The following is a 21358-nucleotide window of genomic DNA, read 5'->3' on the forward strand; positions in this document are numbered from 1 at the left end:
AGTGTTTTCACTGAAATGTTTGGACTAATTGATTAAATTTGATTAAATCTGTAGATGGTAGAGAATACAAGGAGCCCTTAACACAGAGGATGAGGGGTTTTTATGCAACTAAAACTGAATGTCCTTGTGAAACGAAGTAATAGAAATGGAACAAAATGTAACTGCATAAAACACAAAGTGGTGGATTTAGGAGCAGATGGCAAATATAGACGAGAGCTTATCCAGCAGAAGCACTGACATGGAGAAGGTCTGAGCCTTCTGGCCAGTCAGAGGAGGTCTGTGTACCTGCTGTGTGACATCGAGATGATCACAGGTGTGACTCTGGGATGAGCAAGACTTACCTTCCTGCAATAGAAGCATGCTAGTGTCCCCGTACAGCTGCTCTCGAGAGTGCTTTTAAACTAACATACATAATTCTGGTCAGCCATGCTGGAGAAAGATAAATTCAAACCAAACAGGATACAGGGGAGGATGATGAGGATAACCAGGGTGTGGAAGTACAATCTAACATGAGAGACTAAGTGGGAGTAGATAATGTAAGCTACTAACATTGTCATGTTAGTATGGGAGGAATGAGGGAATGTAATTAGTGCTATAAATAGATCTTAGAGGTAAATACTGCCTGATATACTATACAAACGGATTCAGGAGATCCTCAATTCACAATACAGGCCTGAGACACAAATTTGAAAAAAAAGCAGAGGGGTACATCGCTTCTTTCTAATGTACCAGTAAGTTTGAACTTGGAAAAGGAATGCATTTCACATTTAGTGGGAAACTTCTAAGTGAGACATATTTGTGTGACCTTTCAGGGACCCTAGAGAAAGGAGATGAACAAGATCTGGATCATTTCGATTTTATCTTTAAACTCACAGCTGTCACAGTTTGAAGATGAGTGAATTTATAAAAAGCAGAAAACTTGTTATCTTAGAGAGAAATACTTTCAACACCATCTGTCCTGTGTTTTCCTGAAAGGAAAAAAAAGTGTTTGTCCATCAAGGTTGCTACTGGACAGGCATGTAGGAGGGCAGATGTGAGAATCTAAAAATAACACGGGGGGGGAGGGGGGATATCCATTATGATATCTAGGTTATTTTCTAATTTGTTTACTAGATAGACTGATGGTGTTTCAACATTATTTCAGCATTATCCTGATGCTGGGATACATTGACTAAAACCCCATCTGTTCCATCAGACTTTTTATCATCAACTGTAAACTTTTAACCTCAACTTCTTAGTGTTTTACGCCTATAAGGTTTTTGTCTTCGAGAGGTTCTCCCAAACCTTTTATATTGTAGAGTTAGGAATCAAACCAGTGTATTAGCAATGGTATCTCAGCGTAGGAAGTCCGACAAAGTCACAGTATTATTAGAAAACAATCATAGCAGGAAAAAATACTGCTCAAGAAGGTTAAAAGATCTTTCTGTATATAGACTGAAACTAGATTGTATCTCTCCCTGCTTACATGACACACGAAGGTGAGGTGAACAGTGATATTTTTGAGGAGTATATACTAGCATGTTGTCTCAGTAAGATGGAGCTTTTTACAAAGATAATAAAAATACAATGCATCAATGTTGCTTAATATTTAAGTCTTAGTGTTTGGAAATACGAAAATACTACTTCTAAGATAAAGATACTCTTATGCTTAAAGTGTATGTGTTTAGGATATAAAAAGGATGTATCGCAAAACACAGAGAAATGTCCAAGTACGACCTTACTCCCAACAAGCTGGGACTAAGAGAGCACAGAGGGACTGAATCCAAAATGAGTAATCCTCTCCTGTCCCAAATGGCCTTTCCCTATTAAGGGAAGCCAGAGATAGCCAAATAGAAAGCCTGCAGAACTGGCAAATGCGGTTCCTGATTTTTTTGAGACAGTGGAAGTAGAGAAGGAGGAAGGAATAGAAGTTGTAGCCTTTTATCTATTCACTAAACCCCCCCCCATTCTGAATATATTGCAAACTGAATGTGCTTATTCCACAGCTCTTATTCTGCCTGACAAACAGTGAAATACATTGCTGTCAGTAAAAGGGAGTAAATATAAAGACTGGAGGAATGGCCTTGAGGAGTCTTTTGCTTCTCAGAAATGGAATCCAAATTTATGTATAACAACTTCATTCATATGATAATCTGAAGCAGGTATTTCCCTCTTTCAGCTTCTACAGGATGTATTCTTCTAAAATACTGCTCCCTGTTCTTGATTATTTTATTCAAGATTTTTATACTTCACCTTTTATATGGTTTTGAGGCTTTTGTTATTCCACATAACTCCAAACAGGAGCTCCTATTTACTGTATCTTTTTCTCCTGATCCCAGTTCTGTTTCAAGAGCCAAGTCCACTCCCCGTAGAGACTTTTTACTTAACTGAGTTGTTACAGCCTACTCAAGTGACCGTTTTATAGCATGATGTCAAGAATATGTTGCATGCCCTGGGTGTGGCGTCAGGCATATGGGGAGCATTTGATATTACAAGAGTTGCTTGGATACTGTTGTAGGGCTGTGGGAATGGAAAATACGGGCACAGAGGAAGTGATGCCTGGAGTGAGGCTCCTTCAGAACCACACCCCGTTTCGCCTCTGATGGAGCCAGTGGCTTGTTTCCAGGAGGTGGCCCTGGACTGAAGGGCCTGTCAGCAGCCTGAGCAATCAGGGAGCCCGAACTGCAGTGGGAAGCTGAGCTTTCCATGGTGAGGATGCACCTGAGTTGTTTTGAAGAACAAATAGAAAAATGCAAAATAAAATACAGTCCATTTAAGAGACAGGAAGCTAAGTGATGAATAAGATGCCTTAGACAAAGGAAAGAGAGAGGGAGTGGCAGGGCAGAAGAACTGAAAAAACAGCAGAATTGGGAAAAAAAATAATGCTCTGGAAATCAAAGTTAAGAAGGATGCAGGGGGTGAGATGGAAAAAGGTGAGGCAGGTATTTAAGCTCTGGGGAATAAAAACAGAAAGGGAGCTTATGAAAGCTGGATCTGGGTGACTCTCAGGAAGTGAGATGTGCTTCAGAGAGGCAATTGGGAATGTAGTATGAGAGGGGCAGGAAATAGTAGGAGGGTGAAAGGTGGAGTCCTGTTCTGTAATGGACTTTGGTTAGTGGGAAGTATGAGAGGGAGGCAGTGCCGGATGCTGAATCAGAAGAGCAGCAATTCAGTGGATGTAAGAAGCCCGAAGCTGATGTTCTCAATCGGGTTGTTTTTCTGGAGGTGAGGCTGGAAGGCTGGGTAAATGAATGTTACATCCAGTAAGTTCAGGGGGAAAAGGATGCAAGAACATTGTGAGTGTTGGCGATAGGGTTGGAAGAAGAGAATAAAGCCAAGATATGAGTTGGAGGGAGTTCGGCATTATTGTGAGGGAAGCAAGAAGGCTGAAGAAGCGTGAATACTGAAAAACATGGATGGCACCCAAGTTAAAAAGGGTTTGATGAATATTGCAGAAGGAGTGTGGGTAAGAACATTATGATCTTGAAGCTGTTGTGCTTGCTTTGTGGAAGACAGAATCCAGTCCCAAGGTTAATGACTGTTGTGGCATATTACCATGACACTTGGAAACTCATATGAAAGTCCAGTATTTCATTGTGCAATGAGTTGTAGAACAAACGCAGAGTGAAAAGTGTTCCTTTCTGCACGGAGTTAAAATTTGAGAGTAAGTCAAGGGCAGATGACACACAGAGACAGGCAGATGGGAAATAGGCATTGCTTATGAGGGAATATGAGGCTTCCATAAAGCAGTGGCCAAGCCATTGTCAAGGTTTCAGAGGTCAGTACAGCAAAGCAGAGTTTTAAGGAGAAAATGGAAAGATGTCAACGAATTGGCTTTGCAAGTGTTGCCAGTAAGCTGTTCCTGAAATTGGTAAATGAGCGATAGTAGGATCGGGAGGTGCTGTTTCTGAAAGTGCAGTTTGATGTGATGGGACTGCTGGGGGAAGGAGTGCAAAGAGTGGACGTTGTGGGCTGGAGGTGTTTGTGACAGCATTTTGAGTGGATCTGAACATGTATGCATTTTTTAAGGCCAGAGGAAAGGTGGCTTCAGTAATCAAAATGCAGGATGAGTGTAGGCTGGTGCTCTGAACTATGGGAATGGGTAGAAAAACACATGTTTTATAAGCTTTATGAGAAAGATCTGCAAGAGTTTCATGTAACCTGGACCCAGAAGTGAGAGAGAGGAGGTCACACTTAAAGATGACATTGAAGTTACTGGATTTGAGTGAGTGGCAGGGTCACAGCATTTTTGCCTAGCTAGCGAAGGGAGAGGGCATAGGAAAACACAAGTCTATTATAGCAACGCTGGGCTTGAGATGACAGACATCCACAAAGGGATGCCTGAGAGACTGCTCAATATTTTGTCTTTGGATGTAAATCTGCAGTTAGAGCGCTGTCCTGTAGGTTCCAAGTATGAGGATTTGTTATCTGTAAATGGCATACTGCCGAGGTTAGGTAGAGAGAAAAATGTCAGCAACAGGCTGCTAATAGAAACTGAATTAGGGGAAGGTGTAGAATGGGCTAGGAAGAAAAGAAACTAGGGGCAGCAATTGTAAAAAATACTATTTGGGTAGCTCAGACCTGAAAGAACGAGTTGAATTTGTACAAAGGATTGGGGTTTTGTAACAGGATAAATGAAAGCAACTTAGTCTGAAATTATTTATCAACATTCAAAATTTGTAGTTTCTAAAGTTTGCATTTAAACACTGGCAGCAAACTCCAGCAAATAAGAAAACTCATGCAATACTATTGCCTACAATGATTATTATTTTTTTTTTTATTGCCACGCTTCTGGTTTTTCTTTTACCAAGATTATTGGTCTCCTGTTGCAGCAGGGACACCAATTCAGCCACAAAAATAGTGCAAGTTTACAACAGAGCTTATTCCCAGAGCTGTGATTACAGTACTGGTATGATGAAGTAAATGGGAATGAAGTAATGGGGAAAATTGCACAGTCATGTTGATGCATGCAGCATTAAACCCCATGGTGCTTGCCCAGGGAAGGACAAAAGTGATTTTAAAAGTTGATTGAACATATTGCAAAGATAGAAACCATATTTTAAATTGGATTAATTTGAAGTATACTGGAAAATCAGCGCTGATACGTGAGTGTATTAATTTTATTGTTGCTCATGTTCCTCCATGTACACTGTTGTCCTCAGCTTCTCAATTTTGAAAAATTACTAAAGAAAGCCTGGTGCAGTTTTTGCATGTCTGGATGTCTCCAAGTGCAATTTGTCCACCTCCATAACCAAAAAGGAGAGTTTAAATGAAGAATTTGCCAAATGAACTGGCACCTAAATGCCAGTTACTCTATTCTACATGTTGCAGCCCTAGCAGTACTGATTGTTTCACACGCATTAATTCCTCCTTTGGACTTTGGCTTCTGCACTGAAGTACTCCGTTTGAACTCAGTTGGTTTGCACAAATACGTAATCAGAAAGTTAATTTCTCCACTAAGGTGAGACTGACCGTAGCTCTGCCCTTACACCGTATTATTTCTGCAGGCGTATTGCTATGAAACGGTTCTGCTTGCTAAGCAAATGTAGGGCAGCATACATAGGAAGAAGGTAGGTAGAAAAACGCTAATTTAAATGATGAAGACCGATTTACATAACTTTCATTTGTTTTAAAGTTTAAATATTTACTCATTTGCAGTATCTACATGTACTCTTTCCTTGCCGGCAGCATCGCAGACATGGGTTTCCCGGGGGAGGTGCGGGAAAGGAGCGTGGTTTGCAGCTGAAGGGGTTTGCTGCCGTCAAGAAACGACAGGAGGGTTACAGCAGAACCCCCCGCTCTGCCCAGGCTTTACTTTCCCAGTGTCCTTGCTGTGCTTCTGGCAGCGCGGTGTCAGTAGCCTCCCGGAAGGGCAGTGACTCACGGCCCGGGCGCTGGCCGGCGGCCAGCCCGCAGGCACAAGGGCTGCAGCTGGTGCCGGCCCCGGCCCCGGCCCCGGCCCGCCAACAAAGGGGCTGCGGGGGGCGGCGCTGCCCGCCGGCCTCCGCCCGCCCTGCCTGGGCACCAGCCGCCCAGCAAACGCCTCTGTGGCGGGGCGCTCGAGTGAAAAACCCGCCAGTGTTTCAAAGGGGAAAAACAAAAGAAAAAAAGAGCAGCTCTTGCAAAACCGTGCCGGCACAATCCGGCGTGTCTTCCGCCTCAAAGCAAACAAAAACCAAACCGAAAACCTCCATCAGAGGAAGGCGAAGCCATACGGCACCTGGAATTTTTTGTGCGGTCTCTAAAAATACAAAACCTGCAGCGTTGCCATCCTCGCCTGCATGGCCTGGGCCTGAGCCTGAGCCTGGGGTGTGCTGCTGCGGCACACCGGAGAAGCGCTTTGCCGTAGTTGAAGTTACGACTGCGATTTTAGGAAGGGAATGTTTGCGTTTTTCCGTCGATTTTCGTGATTATCTGTAGTTGTAGCGATTACCTGCAAAATAGGGCACGCTGTGTTACCAGTAATACATGTGTCCTGTGGCAGCGAGCCAAGACAGTAATTGAAGGTCAGGGATTGTTTGCCGAGTGCAGTTCAGTGTGCTGCCTGATTCCATAAGGGACTGGCAGTGCCAAAGAACAAAGGCAGCTCTGTTCTGCAAGCTTATAGTATGGCTTGTTTGACAGAGTTCAGGCTCAATTGTGAGGCGAAGCAAACAGTAGTTAGAAGCAGCACTAAAATAATGTGATGATTAAATAAGCTGCTCTAAACTGCAGTATTTTGCAGATGTCATAACCAAGCTTGGATACAATATTTTCCATAGGCTTCGGGACTCTTAAGACACTCATTTTTAAAATTGTTATTTAAAAATCGGCATTAGTGCCTTTACGTGGCAAATCTGTGTTTTGTTAAGAATATACACGTATATATTGCGGTAAATTTAGTAAGCTGTAATGATGTAAACGTTGTTTTATGTTGCCCTAGTGTACTTAACATTAGCATTGCACCAGTAGCAACTTCGTTATTTTTTATACTCTTGAAAGTGTTTTCCCACCTAGTGGATTTTCACTGAGATCGTCTAAGTGAAACCTTTGGAAATACAGTTGCTGGGTTAGTATTCCACACGTAGCTGGTGCCACTTGAGAATTTTTAGCAAAATCCCTCTGCGGCAATGAATAGGTGGTGCTGCACTGGGTATTAATATTCTTTGTTACTAAGTCGCGGTCTATTAATAAAGCTTTGTCCAAACGAGCAAACTTGCCTGTCCTCCAGACAGTCTTGTGATTTGTATTTTAACAGTGTCTGTCTTGGATATTATTAAGGATTGCCTGCTTTGACAGTTGCACTACATACCACTCAGCTATCACAGCACCATTAGTTTAATAGTAGCATGAAGTATGTTGCACTCTGTAATAGGCATAATTCATTTGCTTGCCCTTCCTGAAATAACTATTAGTGTTTGGACTCTTACTTGAGAGAAATGGTAAAACAAACCCCTGAAACCATATGAGAGAGGTATGAATTTAGTAAAAGTAAGAGTTTGTCTTTGGGATGTTCAGTACTTCTTGGAGGTAATCTAAAATGCATTTTCGAAGTTAAATTGAACATCATACAAGTATAGAATTAAGTTTGGAAAAAATACTTTATTTCTTGACTACTTGGCAGAGTCTGAGTTCAGGATATTTCCTTGTGTCAGCTATCACTGATAAGTTGAGTTTTATTTTTTAGAGGTGGTGAGGCCTCTGAACCAACCAAGCCTGTGAAAGACTCCCTCACTCACTTGACAAGCTCCCCTGTTGCTGTTTGGTGGCAGAGAACAGGCACACTTCTGCACCAAAGGGGTAAAGGCAGTGCAAACTGTGGCCCCAAACATGGAATAAGGATGCATTTTAGTCTCTGCTACTGCATGACCTGTCTTGGTACCAACGAAAGCGGCTGAGGCATTATTCCTCCCAACCCTGGGGGAGGTGGGGTGGAGTAGAAAGAAATGAGGTCAAAATGGTGTCACTAAGATGTTTAATTTTTCTTCTCTGGAGATGAGGAAGTGCAGCCCCACCGCAGCCTGGCTGGGGCAAGGGGTGTGTTTTGGGCGAGCAGAGGGGGTTAGCGATCCCCATGCTCTGCTGGCTGTAGAAGGTGGCCTTTCTCTGGCTAGCCTTGAGGGCGAGTAGACCTGGTGAGGGGCTGCGGGGTGTGGGGTCAGTGGGGCTGTGCACAGGGGTGCCGGAGATGAGAGGAGCAACTGTCCGGCCTGGGTGGTCAGGAATAGATGGAGGCTGCTAAGGGCACCGCTGCCTCCCCGCAGCCTTGCTGCCATATAAGGTTGCTCAGCAGCCTCGGGCTCGACGGGCTGGAAGACCACTTAAAAGGGAAAATCAATACAATAAACAGCCTCTGTTAGTCTCCCTTCAAAGCAGAACCCAGTTTTGCAGTTACGTGGTTTGAGTGTAGGCTGAGTAGCGTCCAAAAACCACATACAGGTAGCCTGGTTCCTGCCCTGCGTGCAGTGTCATGAACTGTTGTGGAAGAAATCTAGTTGCTGGAGAAAAGTCCGTGGTGGGTAGAGAGCCTTCCAGTTCAACTTTAATTTTTAACTGTACTTAAGTATTTTATTATTTCAGAGCTCAGTATTTTATAGCATTCCAGTACACCTTTAAGCTTACATCATTTGGAATAATTCAAGATGAGAACAGAGAGGTAGTCATGCATTGATTTCCCATTATTCTCATACTTTCTTGGCAAACGACATGCTTCATATTTTTTCCATGAAATTAAACACAAACAGCTGTACATTTTTTAAGGGTTTGGAGGAAATAAATGCCTCTATCCCAGCCTCCCTTGTGATGGGTTTTTTTTCTTTCCATGCTTGTGTATGTGAGCTAAACCCGAGGAATGCATTACAGGCATTATTGCTAAATTTCTGTTTGGAAACCATTTTCTCATTAGATAGTGCACCATGCACTTTTTTCCCCTTGGACTATTCAGGTGAATTGATGTTTTTATGTAAACTGTAAACAACTAGTTGGTTAGTGCCATTAACTTCTGTACAACAGTAGGAAAACACGTTTTGTGGGGTTTTTTTGTCAGCAGGAGAAAATGGGTTGTATGCTGAAAATTAGAAAATTGTGCTTCAGAACGTTTGGCATCAGTTTATGGGCTGTAAATACTTGCTGATCACGGCGAAGTGTGCTCTTAGTGGAAGGCTTTCGGATGACCAGCCCCTGCCAGGCTTTTCGCTGTACCTGGCGGCGCAGAAGGGAGCGGAGCAGCCCAGGGCTCCCGGCTCGTCCCCTGCCGTGCGGGTCGCTGCCCTCACCGCCCCCTGCTCTGGCTGCTTCTGGACCGAAATCAGGCACTGAGCTCATACCTGACCCGCCCTTCCTTTTTCTGCACCCCCCACCCCCGGGCTGTGTGTGCGTGCGCGAATGTGGACAGAGTTGTAGCCATCGTTTGCTGACTGTAAAAGCCCACCCGAGGGGAGGGGTAGGGAAAGGCTTTCAAAGGACAGACCCGGCAGCGTGGGGGCTTCTTGGGGGGGGAGGAAGGACGTTAGGCCATAAACAAGGCTGCAGGTTTCGCAGCGTGCCGAGGTCTGGCGTGGGCCGGGCGGCCCCGCTGGGAAGCGGGAGGCTCTCGGCCCCCCGGTGCCCCGGCCCCGCTCCCGGGCCGCCGCCACACGTGGCCCACGGCTCCGCCCCCGCGGGACGTGGCCGCCTCCCCGCCCCCGTGGGCCGCGCCTGCTGAGCGCCGCCCCTTCCCTCCGGCGTGCTCCCCTCGCTCGGCTGCCGGTGGCTCGGCTCGGCTCGGCTCGGCTCGGCGCGTCCCAGCTCGGCTCCTCCCCGCCCCGGCAGAGCGCCGCCATGGCCGGCCCCGCGCACCGCGCGCCCGCCCTTATGTAAGCGGCGGCGGCAGCGCGCCATGACCCAGCAGCGGGGACGCGCCGGGGCCTCCGCGGCGGGCCCAGCTGCGCGCTAGCCCGCGCCGGCCCCACAAAGGGCGGGCGGCGAGCCCTCCTCCTCCTCTCTCTTATCCCCCCCTCCGTCGCCTCCTCCCCCGGCCCCGCCGTCCCGCCCCCGGCGCGGCCGCCCGGCCCGGCCCGGCCCGACCCGGAAGCGGCGCGGCGAGAACCATTTTCCTTGTGAGTTCAAAGGCGGAGGCGGGCGCGGAGGTCCCGCGGGCCGGGTCGGGCCGCGGGGCGCCGAGCGAGGTGCGTACCGATGGGTGGGGGGGATCGGCTGGGGGGGGGGGAAGAGAATCTGCCGCCATGACTCGGGGGGGAGGGGGGGGTGCTTCCGCGGGACACCCCCCTACCCCCCCGCGGACATTTTAACTTTCTGAGGGGCGCCCGCGCGTCTTTGTTTGCCCTCCAAGGCCGCGGGGGCGGAGCGGGGCGCGCCCCCGGCCCGCGGGGGTGTCGTGGCCCCCCCCACTCTCGTCCCTGCGGTGTGCGGAGCAGCGCACGTGACGGGCGGGCTTCCGCGGGCGCGGGGGAGCGCGGAGCCGGGCGCGGCACGCGGCCGGCGGCGGCTTTGTGCGCGGCCCGGCGGCGGGTGAATGCAGGCTGTGCGCCGCCGAGGCGGGCCGGAGACACCGTGAGTACCGGACACCTCCCTGCCCCGGGGAAGCCGCGCAGGGGCGGCCTGCGCCCTTCGGAAAAACGTAGCTTAAGAAATTGGGGATTTTTTTGTTGCTGTTGGCGAGGCCAAATTTCTGCCGTTGGCGCCGGCTGCTGAACTTCAAGGGCTCGTCGTCCAGGCGTTAGCGGTAAGGAGCCCACCGTTACAAAACAGCTGCGATAATCGTTGCAGCGCGGTGCGCGCTGCCATGCGGCACCCCCGCCGCCTCCGGCGGGGAGGGGGCCCGGCGGGTGGTGCCTTCTTTCTGCGGGGGCGCTTCGCACCCGCGTCCCGCCGGTTACTTCCTTCTGCTTGCGGGCTCCGACACCCCCTCCGGGGAAGGGCTGGGAGAGTTCCGCCCGGAATAACGCCTTGGCTGGAAACGCGCTCTTCTCTACGGAACGCAGGCAAAGTGGTCTGCAAATGAGAAAACTCGATGCTCGATTTTTATGTCAAATCTGCTTTATTATTTTCCGCTCGGTAGTTCTGCCTTTGAGTACAAACCATGGCAACAAACAGGCGTTGGAAGAGAGCTACAGCTATTTTGAATGATTAAGTGTCATAATGAAAAGGTGCCAGTGTTTGCGCTATTGCAGACTAAACAGGGAGGCTAAAGAACAATATGTGGAAAAGTTTGCTGAATAGCACGTATAAATTAAGTTTACATGATCTTTTCAATTTTTCTGGTTTAAAGAGGAAAGCCTATAAAATGTTACAGGTCTTAGTTTAAGAATAGCTTTCTCGAATAAATGTTTAGCTTTTTAAAAGTCTGTTCTCTTTACGGTGTAAATTCCTCTAGAGGGATTTAAAAAAAAAAAAGGCAAAGGTACTACGTGTGCATAGGAAAATGTGCTTTTGTGGTGTGAGGAACGGGCTTCAGGCGTGGGGTGCCTAGCTAAGCAGGCTGTAAGCCCCAGTGGGGGAAATGAGGTAGTGGTACGTGCGGGATGAGCCGGGCAGCAGCTGCGAGCTCAGCTGTAACCCGAGCGTTTGCTGCAGTGAGCCTTCTGGGTGTCACAGCCTGGCAGCGCCGAGGCTGCAGCAGCCGGGAGTCAGCAGCTCGCAGCCGAGGTGCGGCGGCTCCTGGAGCCCTGGCCAGTGCCAGGGAACTGCCTGCTGACATGGTGGGGGCGGCTTACCACGTCTACAGCTGCTTAATTGCATTAGGCAGAGATAAAAATGCACTATGTGCTTGCTCAGTGCTGCTTCCTCGGGAAAGCGGGGCCTGTGGTTGCCATGGGGGTTTTGAAACGATAAATAAATAGATGAGTTGTGTTACTGGGCGTTAGAAAAAGCAGTCTGTGAGTAATCCGCTGTATTCGTATTTGGTGAAAGCAATCGAATAGTTTTCAGATTGTTTGCTATGAAGCGGTGGTGCTTAATATTTTCTAAAAATTTGTTTGGGTTTCAGGAATCATAGAGTCATTTAGGTTGGAAAAGACCTTTAAGATCATTGAGTCCAACCGTTAACCTCCTAAACCAACTTTTCTTCTCAGTCTCAGAGCTGTGCCAGATGCCTCCCGTAGGCAGGTTATTTCTTGCGTGAGCTGGGGTAAAATCATGGGGAGATGGGAGGGCAGGGGCAGAGTAAGAAATATGTTTTATTCAGTATCAGGGAACTTGGTAGCAAAGCAACCAAAGTGTGTGTATGTGTTCATAGAGCTCCCTTTGGCCAGGCAGGGAAACTTGGTGGGGAAAAAAGTGGGGTTTTTTTTCAAACAGCTGCTTAGAAGAGCGCTGAAGTCGGTCATCACTTAAAATTGAGTGCTTGAGTCTTTTGCTTAACTGTGGTCTTTAGAGAGTTGGGTTAATGTAGATGGTAAAAGGAAGTTTTATGCAAGTTCGAAGGGGAGACTTTTGTTTGAAGAGGTTCAGTTTTTCCTGGTTCCAGCCACTGTGCCTGATTCTCCCTAGAGTTGTCCTCCGCTTTGGGAACAGAAAGAGGAAGCGTCTTCCTCTGAAAGTCTGCAAGGAGCTTGTTGGACCTTCTTCATCTATTTTCATGTTGTTACACGTCTCACGTGCTTGCCTCTAGTAGCTGACTCTTGCCTGCTGTGCTCTTAGTCTGTTTTTCTTTGTGCATGTGCGATGCATGGTGTGAAGTTTGGTCATGTCTTCCATCTTAAGATTTTTCAAATCCCTAGCCCATCCCAGTTTGGATATCTCCTTGATGGCCTGCCTGTCTCCTGGAGCTGATGGAGTCTGGACTTTGCTTTCTGGAGAAGGCCAGGTTTTTTTAAAGGGTGGGGTTTTGTTGTTCTTTGATAATGAGAATGTTTTCTAATAGTGTCTGAAAAATCTCAAGTTGTGTGCGGCTGAGCAGCCATCCATGTATGAGGAGGTGTGTGACATGGCGTAGTTTTGCTTTATATATTTAAATATTTTTCCTCTGTGTTTGTGGGATAGCTTGCATCCTCCACATGCGTATTTTGGGGGCGTTGGTCTGTCTAGAGGCTTAGATCTATGAAAGCAAATGAGAAGGCATTTCATTTCTCTTCTCAGAATAATCATGCTCACAGATCTATATTTGGACTAGTTCTTTTAATACCAGCAGTAAGATAAACCGGTGGCTCACACGTACCTTAATCTGTAGTGTTGTCTGAATCCTGAATGATAACTGCAAGCTGCATTCCACATGGTTTCGTTTCGGCTAATGATGTGGTATGTCCTGTTTGTAGTCGGAAACGAGTTTCTTGACCTGAATAATAGCGCAGAAAGTTAGAAGGAAGCCAGCGTGGAAAAAGTAGAGCAGTGTATGCAAAGGCGTGGGGGCGAATTAAGAAGTGAAAGACCACAACATTGACTTTTTTAAGGAAAAGTTTGTCGGCTTATGAGTTTATAGAGTCAACACTTTGCAATTTCGTGATGTGAACTCCACCCTATCTTAACTCTAACCACTAGCAATACGAGATCCATTATAGAAGAGTGATGCAAGAGCAAAGGCCCTTTCTTAACTATTAGAGGTTAAATAATTATTTACTATTCAGACTCTGTAGTTAGCATATTATCATAGTCTCCTGCCCCTCCAGCCCTTTCATCTAGTTACCCTGTTGTTGAGATGGCTACTGGCTGATAAGGGTTTTTTTTTCTTGCTTGCATGAGAAAGGGTAACAGCTGAAGTGAAACTTTAAATAAAATGGAAACAAGAATGCAGTACATTAAATCTGAGCATTTGTAGAGTTGGATATATTTATTGGAAAGTATTACGTATCTCTAAGTATCTCCAATGAAGTATTCTCTCATTTGTTTAGCAAGTGCCAAAGCTGAAGCTCCAGAGAGGCTTGAGTTATATTTAGCCTAATCGCAAGGCAACACTTTTGTAAAGTAGGTAATGAAGTCTGATAAAACCTTGAGTGCATCCCTTAGGAGCTGCCTGCAGACTGGCTGAGGGCAGGTCACTGACTCTGCCGCTGCCCTGTGAGATGACTTTTGTCAAGTTATGGGGTTGCTTCATGCCTCAGTTTCTCCATCTGTAAATAGGTGGCTGTGATCCTGCCCTCCCCTTGTAAGTACTTGGGGTCTGTTGCTGGGGGGTGTTGCATGTAAGCTAGTGATGTCCTGTTGTGATAGCAGCATCCTAACAGATGTTGCTGTAGCATTTGCACAACGCTTCATGTGGTTTGACCTGCCCTTGTTTCTCCTCTTTGTCTTTTCCTCCTGCATTTTAAATTTAGAATCAGTCTCAAAGGGCTTTTTTCTCTTCCTGTTTTTCCTCATTACTATTTTTTTTGTCCTGTAGACTAACTTTCCTGTATTTTTTTTTCTGTCCCTCCATGTTTTTCCCCCTTATATCCTGCATGTTCGTTCTGCTGGCCGTTTCTTTTGTTCACCCGTGCCTTCCTCTTGCTGTTCCCGTCTGCCTTCAGAGCGGCGTTTTCTCTCCCCTCCATCCGCTGGGATTTCCTTTTCACCTGACTCATCCCCGCTCGGTACATCCCCGCTCGGACACACTCTCCTTGTGCTTCTGTTCCAGGAAGCCCAGCCAGCAGGGAAGGGGACTGCCTGCTTGTCCGCTCTCGGGGGAGACGCACTGAAGGCATGGCTCCCTCCCCACTCGCCTGCTGCATCCTGCTGCGCCTGGACGAGGCAGGGTGCCTCGGGCAGAGACCATATGGGGGCACCGAGGAGCCCGTTATTCCCTGCTCCCCTTTCTCGATGCCTGGCTTTTGCAGGCGTCCCGCGTGCTGGGGAAGCAGGAAACCTCCCGGCCCCGCTGCAAAAGCCCCGGGACCGGGCGCTGTCGTCTCCGAAGCGGTTGCGCCGGAGCAGCCGGTTGCGGCAGGGAGGAGCGGCTGTGGGGGCGGCCGGCAGCAGAGGCAGAACAGATGCAGAGACGGGCAGGGAAATGAGATGGTTGACTCGAGGCAAGGTGAACGATTTCAGAACAGGAAGGCGGGGAGCGTTTTCACGTCTGCAGTCTGTTTCCACTTCAGCGTCCTTAGTGTAATTACCACTGCGCTAGCTAGTCCTGCAGGCAGAAGGAGAGAATCTGCGTGCTAAGCTGTATGTTTAAGATATAATCGTTCTCCTGTACTTTGAGCTTCTGTGGTAAACGCTCTTGCTCAAGCTCAGTGAGGGAAAGGAAGAATGTATGGTGTGGCTCCCTTTTCTAGCTGGTTTTCCACCAATGGCACAAAGGAAAAACGACAAAACACCAAATCCTCCTTTCTTACATAATTAATAATTGCTATTCTGTTTTAACTTGTTTTGATGGAAGTATTACGTCAGTGTTTATACAGTCCTAAGGGTTTGATGTGCTGAGCTTTTTTTAATTGGTTAATTTTCTTTTCTTTTTCTTTTTTCCCAATAGACATTCAAGCCCTTGGTTGGAAAAAGTGTATACAATTCAATTACTGCAGTAGAATTCCTTGTGGACAAACAGCTGGATTTTATAACTGAAGATAGTGCCTTTCAGCCCTATCAGGTAAGAAATTTGGTTAGTGTATAAGTACTGTCCATTTAGCTTAAAATCCATGTGTTAATTATTATAGTTAAAATCCATGTGTTTATTTTTAATTGCATTTTACAGTTAAGTTCTGTGTTACAGGAACAATTTCCTATTGCTTATTGGAAGAGATTGTTGCTCATTTTGTGAAAGGTTATATCGGATGCTGTATCTGATCCTAGTGAATCTGATCCTGTCAAGGAGTACTGTGCGACTAGTATTATTGAACCACCTTTAAGTAAAATACCTGACCCCTTTAAAGGTTAATCAGTACCATTAATTGTAGAGTAGATAAAAGATGGTATCCATGCTTCTGAAGCCGGGCTTTCATTTCTACATCTTTGCACTACTACAGTGTTATCCGACTTACTGCATTTTTTGAGAATAAATAGTAGAAAATCTTATTTTTTTAAAAAAGAAAAACTGCTTTCTCTTGCTGTGTTTCTAAGCCTGCTAAAATTTCCAGTATCCTTGATTTTAATGCCTTCTTCACTAATTAGAAACACATTAATATATTGTGTGTGTATTTAAAGAACAAGAGAATCAATTATCCCCCTCCCCTCCCCCCAAGGTCTAAAAATCTCTTCTATGACAAATAGAAAAGCATTTGATACTTCAGCTTGTGCTGAACTGATTGCAATTAGAATAGCCATAATTTTTTTCTTACGGCTGGGATGGTACACTGCAGTGATACAGAAATAGTACTTTGAGACTTGGAATAACAGATGGCCCTGAATAAATGCTATGTAATTTTGTCCTGACACCCCTTCTTCCCTCCTCCTTCACCAAGGCCTTTTTTTTTTTTTTTTCCAATACCAAATATAGAGCTAGAAAAAGAGAAGTGACTGAGAGAGAATCCTGGGGAAAGGAGAGGGAGGTTCGATTCGTGGAAGGGCTGGTGCTTTTGCGTGTCTGTGGTGGGGAAGCCAAACGAGTTCAATGCTTCTTGTCAGGGTGAGGTTACATGTTATGACTCGAGCTGCTCGAACAGCTTGGCTCTGCCGCAAAGGGCAATTCCCACTATTAGGCCCCATGCTAGCGCCTTCAGCCTTCTAAACCAGCACAACCTTCGTTTTCAAAAATGGGGGAGAAAGTCTGTGATGTTAGTGTGCTGAGCTGGATTAGCCCAGGGTGCAGCGAGTGCTGTGGCTTCCTCTAGGGAGGGGGTCAGGATGACGCAATGCAGAGTGGGATATCCTCCTTTGGCAGCAGCGACCTCTTCAATCAGCTGAGTCGTGAAGTGTAAATTTACCCTCAGAGTCCAGCTGCAATCTTCCAGATTCATTTTACAAAGCAAATACTTGTGCTAGCGTCTGTCCTTTGCCTGAGATCTATCAAGATCATGTCTCTGATAATGTTCATTCCAGTAACAGTAATCAATCTCCTTCTGGCAATGGATCATTTCTTACAATATGAGCTGAGCAAAACAAATTGAATATATGATGAGGACTGCCTTTTGTAAAAACAATCTTATTGCCAGGCCTGGCTGGCAGTAACATAGCAATGCTATATGCATTTTAGGTCCTTCACTTCAGGGAGTATTTACTGATACAGAATTGGACACAGAAGCACCTTAATTTAGGAAGGTGCATACAAATTTAAGGTGTCATTTTTGAAAATGTGTCATATAAACAGCGGGCTTTATAATATCTTGGTAGATAATACTGTAATTAACAGCATTAGCAACTTCATTTTTAAAAGAGGTGTTGAGCAAAAACTGGTACAAAGCAATAGCTTGTGAAAAATAGTTCCAGATACACGCTTGGTCTCCCTCACTCTTGGCCTCCATTTTTGACACATAGGGGGCAACTCTGTGAGAGGTCAAGTTGTTTCCCCCTCTCTTGGAGCAAACAGCTACCTACTAAAGCCTGAGATGGAGGCTCTACTGATCTGTATCAATCATAAGTAGTTTGGTGACAAGAGATACCAAAATTGTCTGGTTTAACATTACAAGAAGGCTGCTGACAGAGATTCCGTTTAAGTATTAAGGCATCCAGAGTTTGCATCTTAACTGGATATTGCTCAGGTCTTGAATGTAAATACATAAAATAACACTGAGCTTTCATCAAATAAAGATTTCTTTGTTTGAATGATTATAAGAAGTTTTAGAAATTACTTTCCTAGGCATGTCTCTTTGCAGGGCTAGCAATATTTCATTGTCAAGTTTTACGAGTTAATTGTACAGGTAAGAACTTTAGTGAATGATAATGTCTTTAAGAGAACAGAAATTATTTTTTAAAATATGCTAACTTAATTATGTACCAGCAGTGTGTTAGACAGAAGTATTAACTTGATCGTTATGAGACACTTTTCTCCTGAAAGATACCTGAAGTGGGAAGATTGTCTCTTTTCATTTGTTCTGCTTGTTACTTTTTTGTTAATGCTGGAAATCACATTCCTAGCCTTCAGTCACTTAATGTAAGGTGGTTTTTACTTGTACCTTTTTTCTGGAAGGCCTTCCTTTTCTTTGGCATGAAAACAGGTCCTTGATGAACCTTTGGTAAACTTCCTGTGAAAATCTTTTCTAAGAAGAAGAAGAAAAATGGCCTTTTTGCTCCCTTGTTTGGTCTGGAGTACTGTTAACCTGCTTTTAGGCAGAAGACAGAACTGAGGAACCATTCTTTGCAGAGATGAGTTAACTTTGAGTTTTTCTAAATGTGTTTCGTTTTTGGTTTAAGCTCTCATGGCTGTACATTTTCAATATGAAGTCCTTGGAGACCATGGTGATCTAAACACTTTTTTATTGCATTTTGCTGTTAGTGCCTAAAATTCCAGTACCTTTTTGCCAAAACAAACAAAAGTTTGAATCTGTGTGGGAAGAGTCCATTTCACTTCAGATACAATTCTTAACTACTGAGTAATTTTTCCCATCGTTGAGTATACTCGTAATACTAGTAATGGGCAGCAGATGAGCATTTGGTATGAATTCTGCTCAGATCAGTTCTGATCAAAAAACACAGTGCTGTTTAACATAACTATTGGGCCAAAGGGCTTCATGAATAAGGTGGTGCTGTCCAGTTTAAAGGTGACAACTGCTCAAGGCAAAGAAAACAGCACACTTGGCATCCTTTTAGTCTTGGCAGGAAAAACAAAGTTTGATTAGGCAAAGCACTAAATTACTGTTGTTACCAAAAGTGGTTCTTCCAGAACAAGAGTAAAGAGACTTTGGCAGGACTCACTGGGGAATCATGAACCACGGATTCCCATGCCATGTCTGCTCTTTGCATAAATAAACATGTTTCAATTGTTAAGAGGTTCAACAACCTTTGTAAGAGCTAGATGAGTATCGTTATTAAAAGTGGGGTATGCAGCTGCGCTATACTAGCCTTTTTCCATTTTTTTCATATCTTCACAAGATTTTCTACAGCAAGGATGACACTTGTCAGTGAATTTGTTCTTTACAGCTAAATGTGTTATGTGATTTTTCTTTTCCCTTACGTGTGTACCTCTTTGAATCCTGCCCTTCTCCATAAAAATTCCTTGGATTCTCTATGTGTGGTGCGTTAAACACCAACCTACAACTTGTTTCCGGTGGCTTTTATCTCTGTTGCTTCATAGAGGATACAAACGGTATTATTGTCTACGTGAAACTTGTATGTGACTGAGAATGACTCATTCATTAATCTGGGATGGTCAGACCATTTAGTCATGTAGTTCTTTTTATGGTGGTGACAAGGGAATCTTGAGGAGAAAGCAGATAGGAACATTTGCCGTGGTACTTTGCTTAGCAATGAGATGAAAATTATGTTCCTTTGCAGGAAGGGATAGACATAAAATTTATAACATGCATTTTCTATGTCAAACTAGTATCTGTAGGAAACATAGTCTTGAAATGTGACGTGTAAGTCAGGTCCTTAATATTTTTCTGCTTTGCGTTCACAGTATATCATGTGTATATTGTGATTAAGTAAAAATTGACAAATGTGGTAGGTTTTATAGTGGCTTTTGCTATAGATTGAAAATGAACACGCTTTCAAATATGTTTGTTATTAAAATATTTTAAGCAAAACTACAGTAAGCCTACACAATTACAAATGTGACCTAAATCAAATAAGTAGAACTGAAATGGCTTTCTGTAATAAGTTACTTGTACTATTCTGTGACAGCTATGTGTCTGTTCGTTACGATACACGTAGTAAGTTCAGCAGCAGCAAAGCTGATCATGCCTTAATTTGTTTAAGCATTGTAGTTTACTTGAAGGACTATAGATGGGGATGTGAAGCATTAAAGCTCAGCATATGGTAGGTGTGACCTCATCAGTGTGGTGTTTTTGTCTGGGTGGTGTTTGGCAGTACCCGTCACAGGCACTGTTGGGCTGAAGTGTGTGATTCTGCTGTTACTGGCCGAAGCAGCTGGAATCAACTGCATTATACTTTGGACAAGCAAATAAAGAATAACAAAAAGTGGATTATATCATGTTTTTCCATAATAAAATACACTTATGGAAAGACCCGGAAGGACTCTGCTTTTTCCCAAGCAGTTGGTGCGTTACAGTTGTGTGTCTGGGTTGGGCAGAGCAGGGTGCATGATAGATTATATATTTCCAAATGTACACACACACATTTTGTGTGTGTGTGATAATATATTTCCAAAGGATTTGTGAGCACACAGCACTGGAACAAATGTGCATAGCTGAGCCAGGGCAAAGAATTCAAATTAAGTTCCTTCACAATCATTGAACTTCCTACAAAGAGGGTATTTCACCACTCAAGCAAGGAAGTGGAAGGGTGCACACACAGTCTTCAAAAAGTCCTCCTGCATATTGGTTTAAAAAAAAAAAAACTCTGCTAAGAATGAATCAAGAACACACTTCAGTTCTTCTCTATGGGGGAGTCTCTCCACCCTACTTATGCACATTCTCCTTCAGGACAACTTTTTCTTTCTTTTCTTTTTGGTGTTTGGTTTTTTTGGTGGGTTTTTTTTGTTTGTTTGGGGGTTTTTTGTTTGTTTGTTGTGTTTTTTTTTTTTTTAAGACAAGCCTTGTTGCCTTAGTGTTTCAAAATTGTAAGGTCTGCTTGTCTACCTCTGTGCTGAAGGTTGCAGATGTAAAGATAGGGTACTGAGAAATCCCTTGTGGGTGGTGTTACATGCACAGTGATAGGCGTGTGTACTTTGCTCTTTTTCTAAATGTGCATTGCATATCTGAGAGCTGACAGGTCAAATGTCTAACGCACCTTCAAGGTTGTTGAAGTAATAATAATAAACTTTCTCACTAATCATGAAATAGGTACCTCGGATTCAGGATCTCATACTGTGCTAATCTTACTTGATCTATTACAAATTCAAGTTCTATATGCCATGAAGTAAGGCTTGAGAAAAGGGCATAGTGCAACTCTGATACGCTCCTTTTCTGTTTATTATGGGCAGACATTGGCTATTTCAGGCCTGGATGCTCTTGGGTTTCATGACTTGTTTGCTCATAAGAGCAAGCCAATTGTGTAACGTGGCTTGTGTAGTAATGACATGTACACATAAAAAAATACTTTAAACATCTTGAAACAGGGATAAAATAATATTTTTCTGTCTGTATTTTAAGCACCCCATAATCATACAGTGCACTCATCTTTCAGACTTCTCTTGCTTGAAACTTCAGGCTTAAAAATAGCTGCTGCAGCTGAAAATTGCTTTTCCCATAAACTTGTACCTCCACTGACCAGGCAGGCAGGAGCTTTTGGGTTGGTCCCACCCTTTGAGGTTGACAGAAGCAGCTCGGGAACTCCTGGTGCCGGCCAGCTGGCGGCTGTGGCTGTCATGTGCTCACCTCCCGCTTTCGTTTCCTGCATGGGTGACGGAGGCACACACAACTTTCTGCATCTTTAACTCTTCTCAGCATTGTCTTTAAGAGCCGTCTCTATTCTTTTCCGTGTCTCTGGTGTCTGG

At 44.8% G+C, this 21358-nt stretch overlaps 1 protein-coding gene across 4 annotated transcripts in view; it reads left to right on the forward strand.

Moving 5' to 3' along the window:
• Window positions 1-21358, forward strand: part of JMJD1C (jumonji domain containing 1C) — a 168086-nt gene that overhangs the window by 94828 nt on the left and 51900 nt on the right. For 2 of the 4 annotated variants that reach the window (XM_072871680.1, XM_072871681.1), the window contains one exon: window positions 15344-15457. In XM_072871680.1, the coding sequence (XP_072727781.1) occupies window positions 15344-15457 (114 nt within the window). Of the gene's footprint in view, window positions 1-9707; window positions 10125-15343; window positions 15458-21358 lie in introns of those variants that run through there. The other 2 variants (XM_072871682.1, XM_072871683.1) reach the window with 2 other exon arrangements.

The sequence above is a fragment of the Ciconia boyciana genome, chromosome 8 (genome assembly GCF_034638445.1).
Source record: "Ciconia boyciana chromosome 8, ASM3463844v1, whole genome shotgun sequence".
Lineage (NCBI taxonomy): Eukaryota > Metazoa > Chordata > Aves > Ciconiiformes > Ciconiidae > Ciconia > Ciconia boyciana.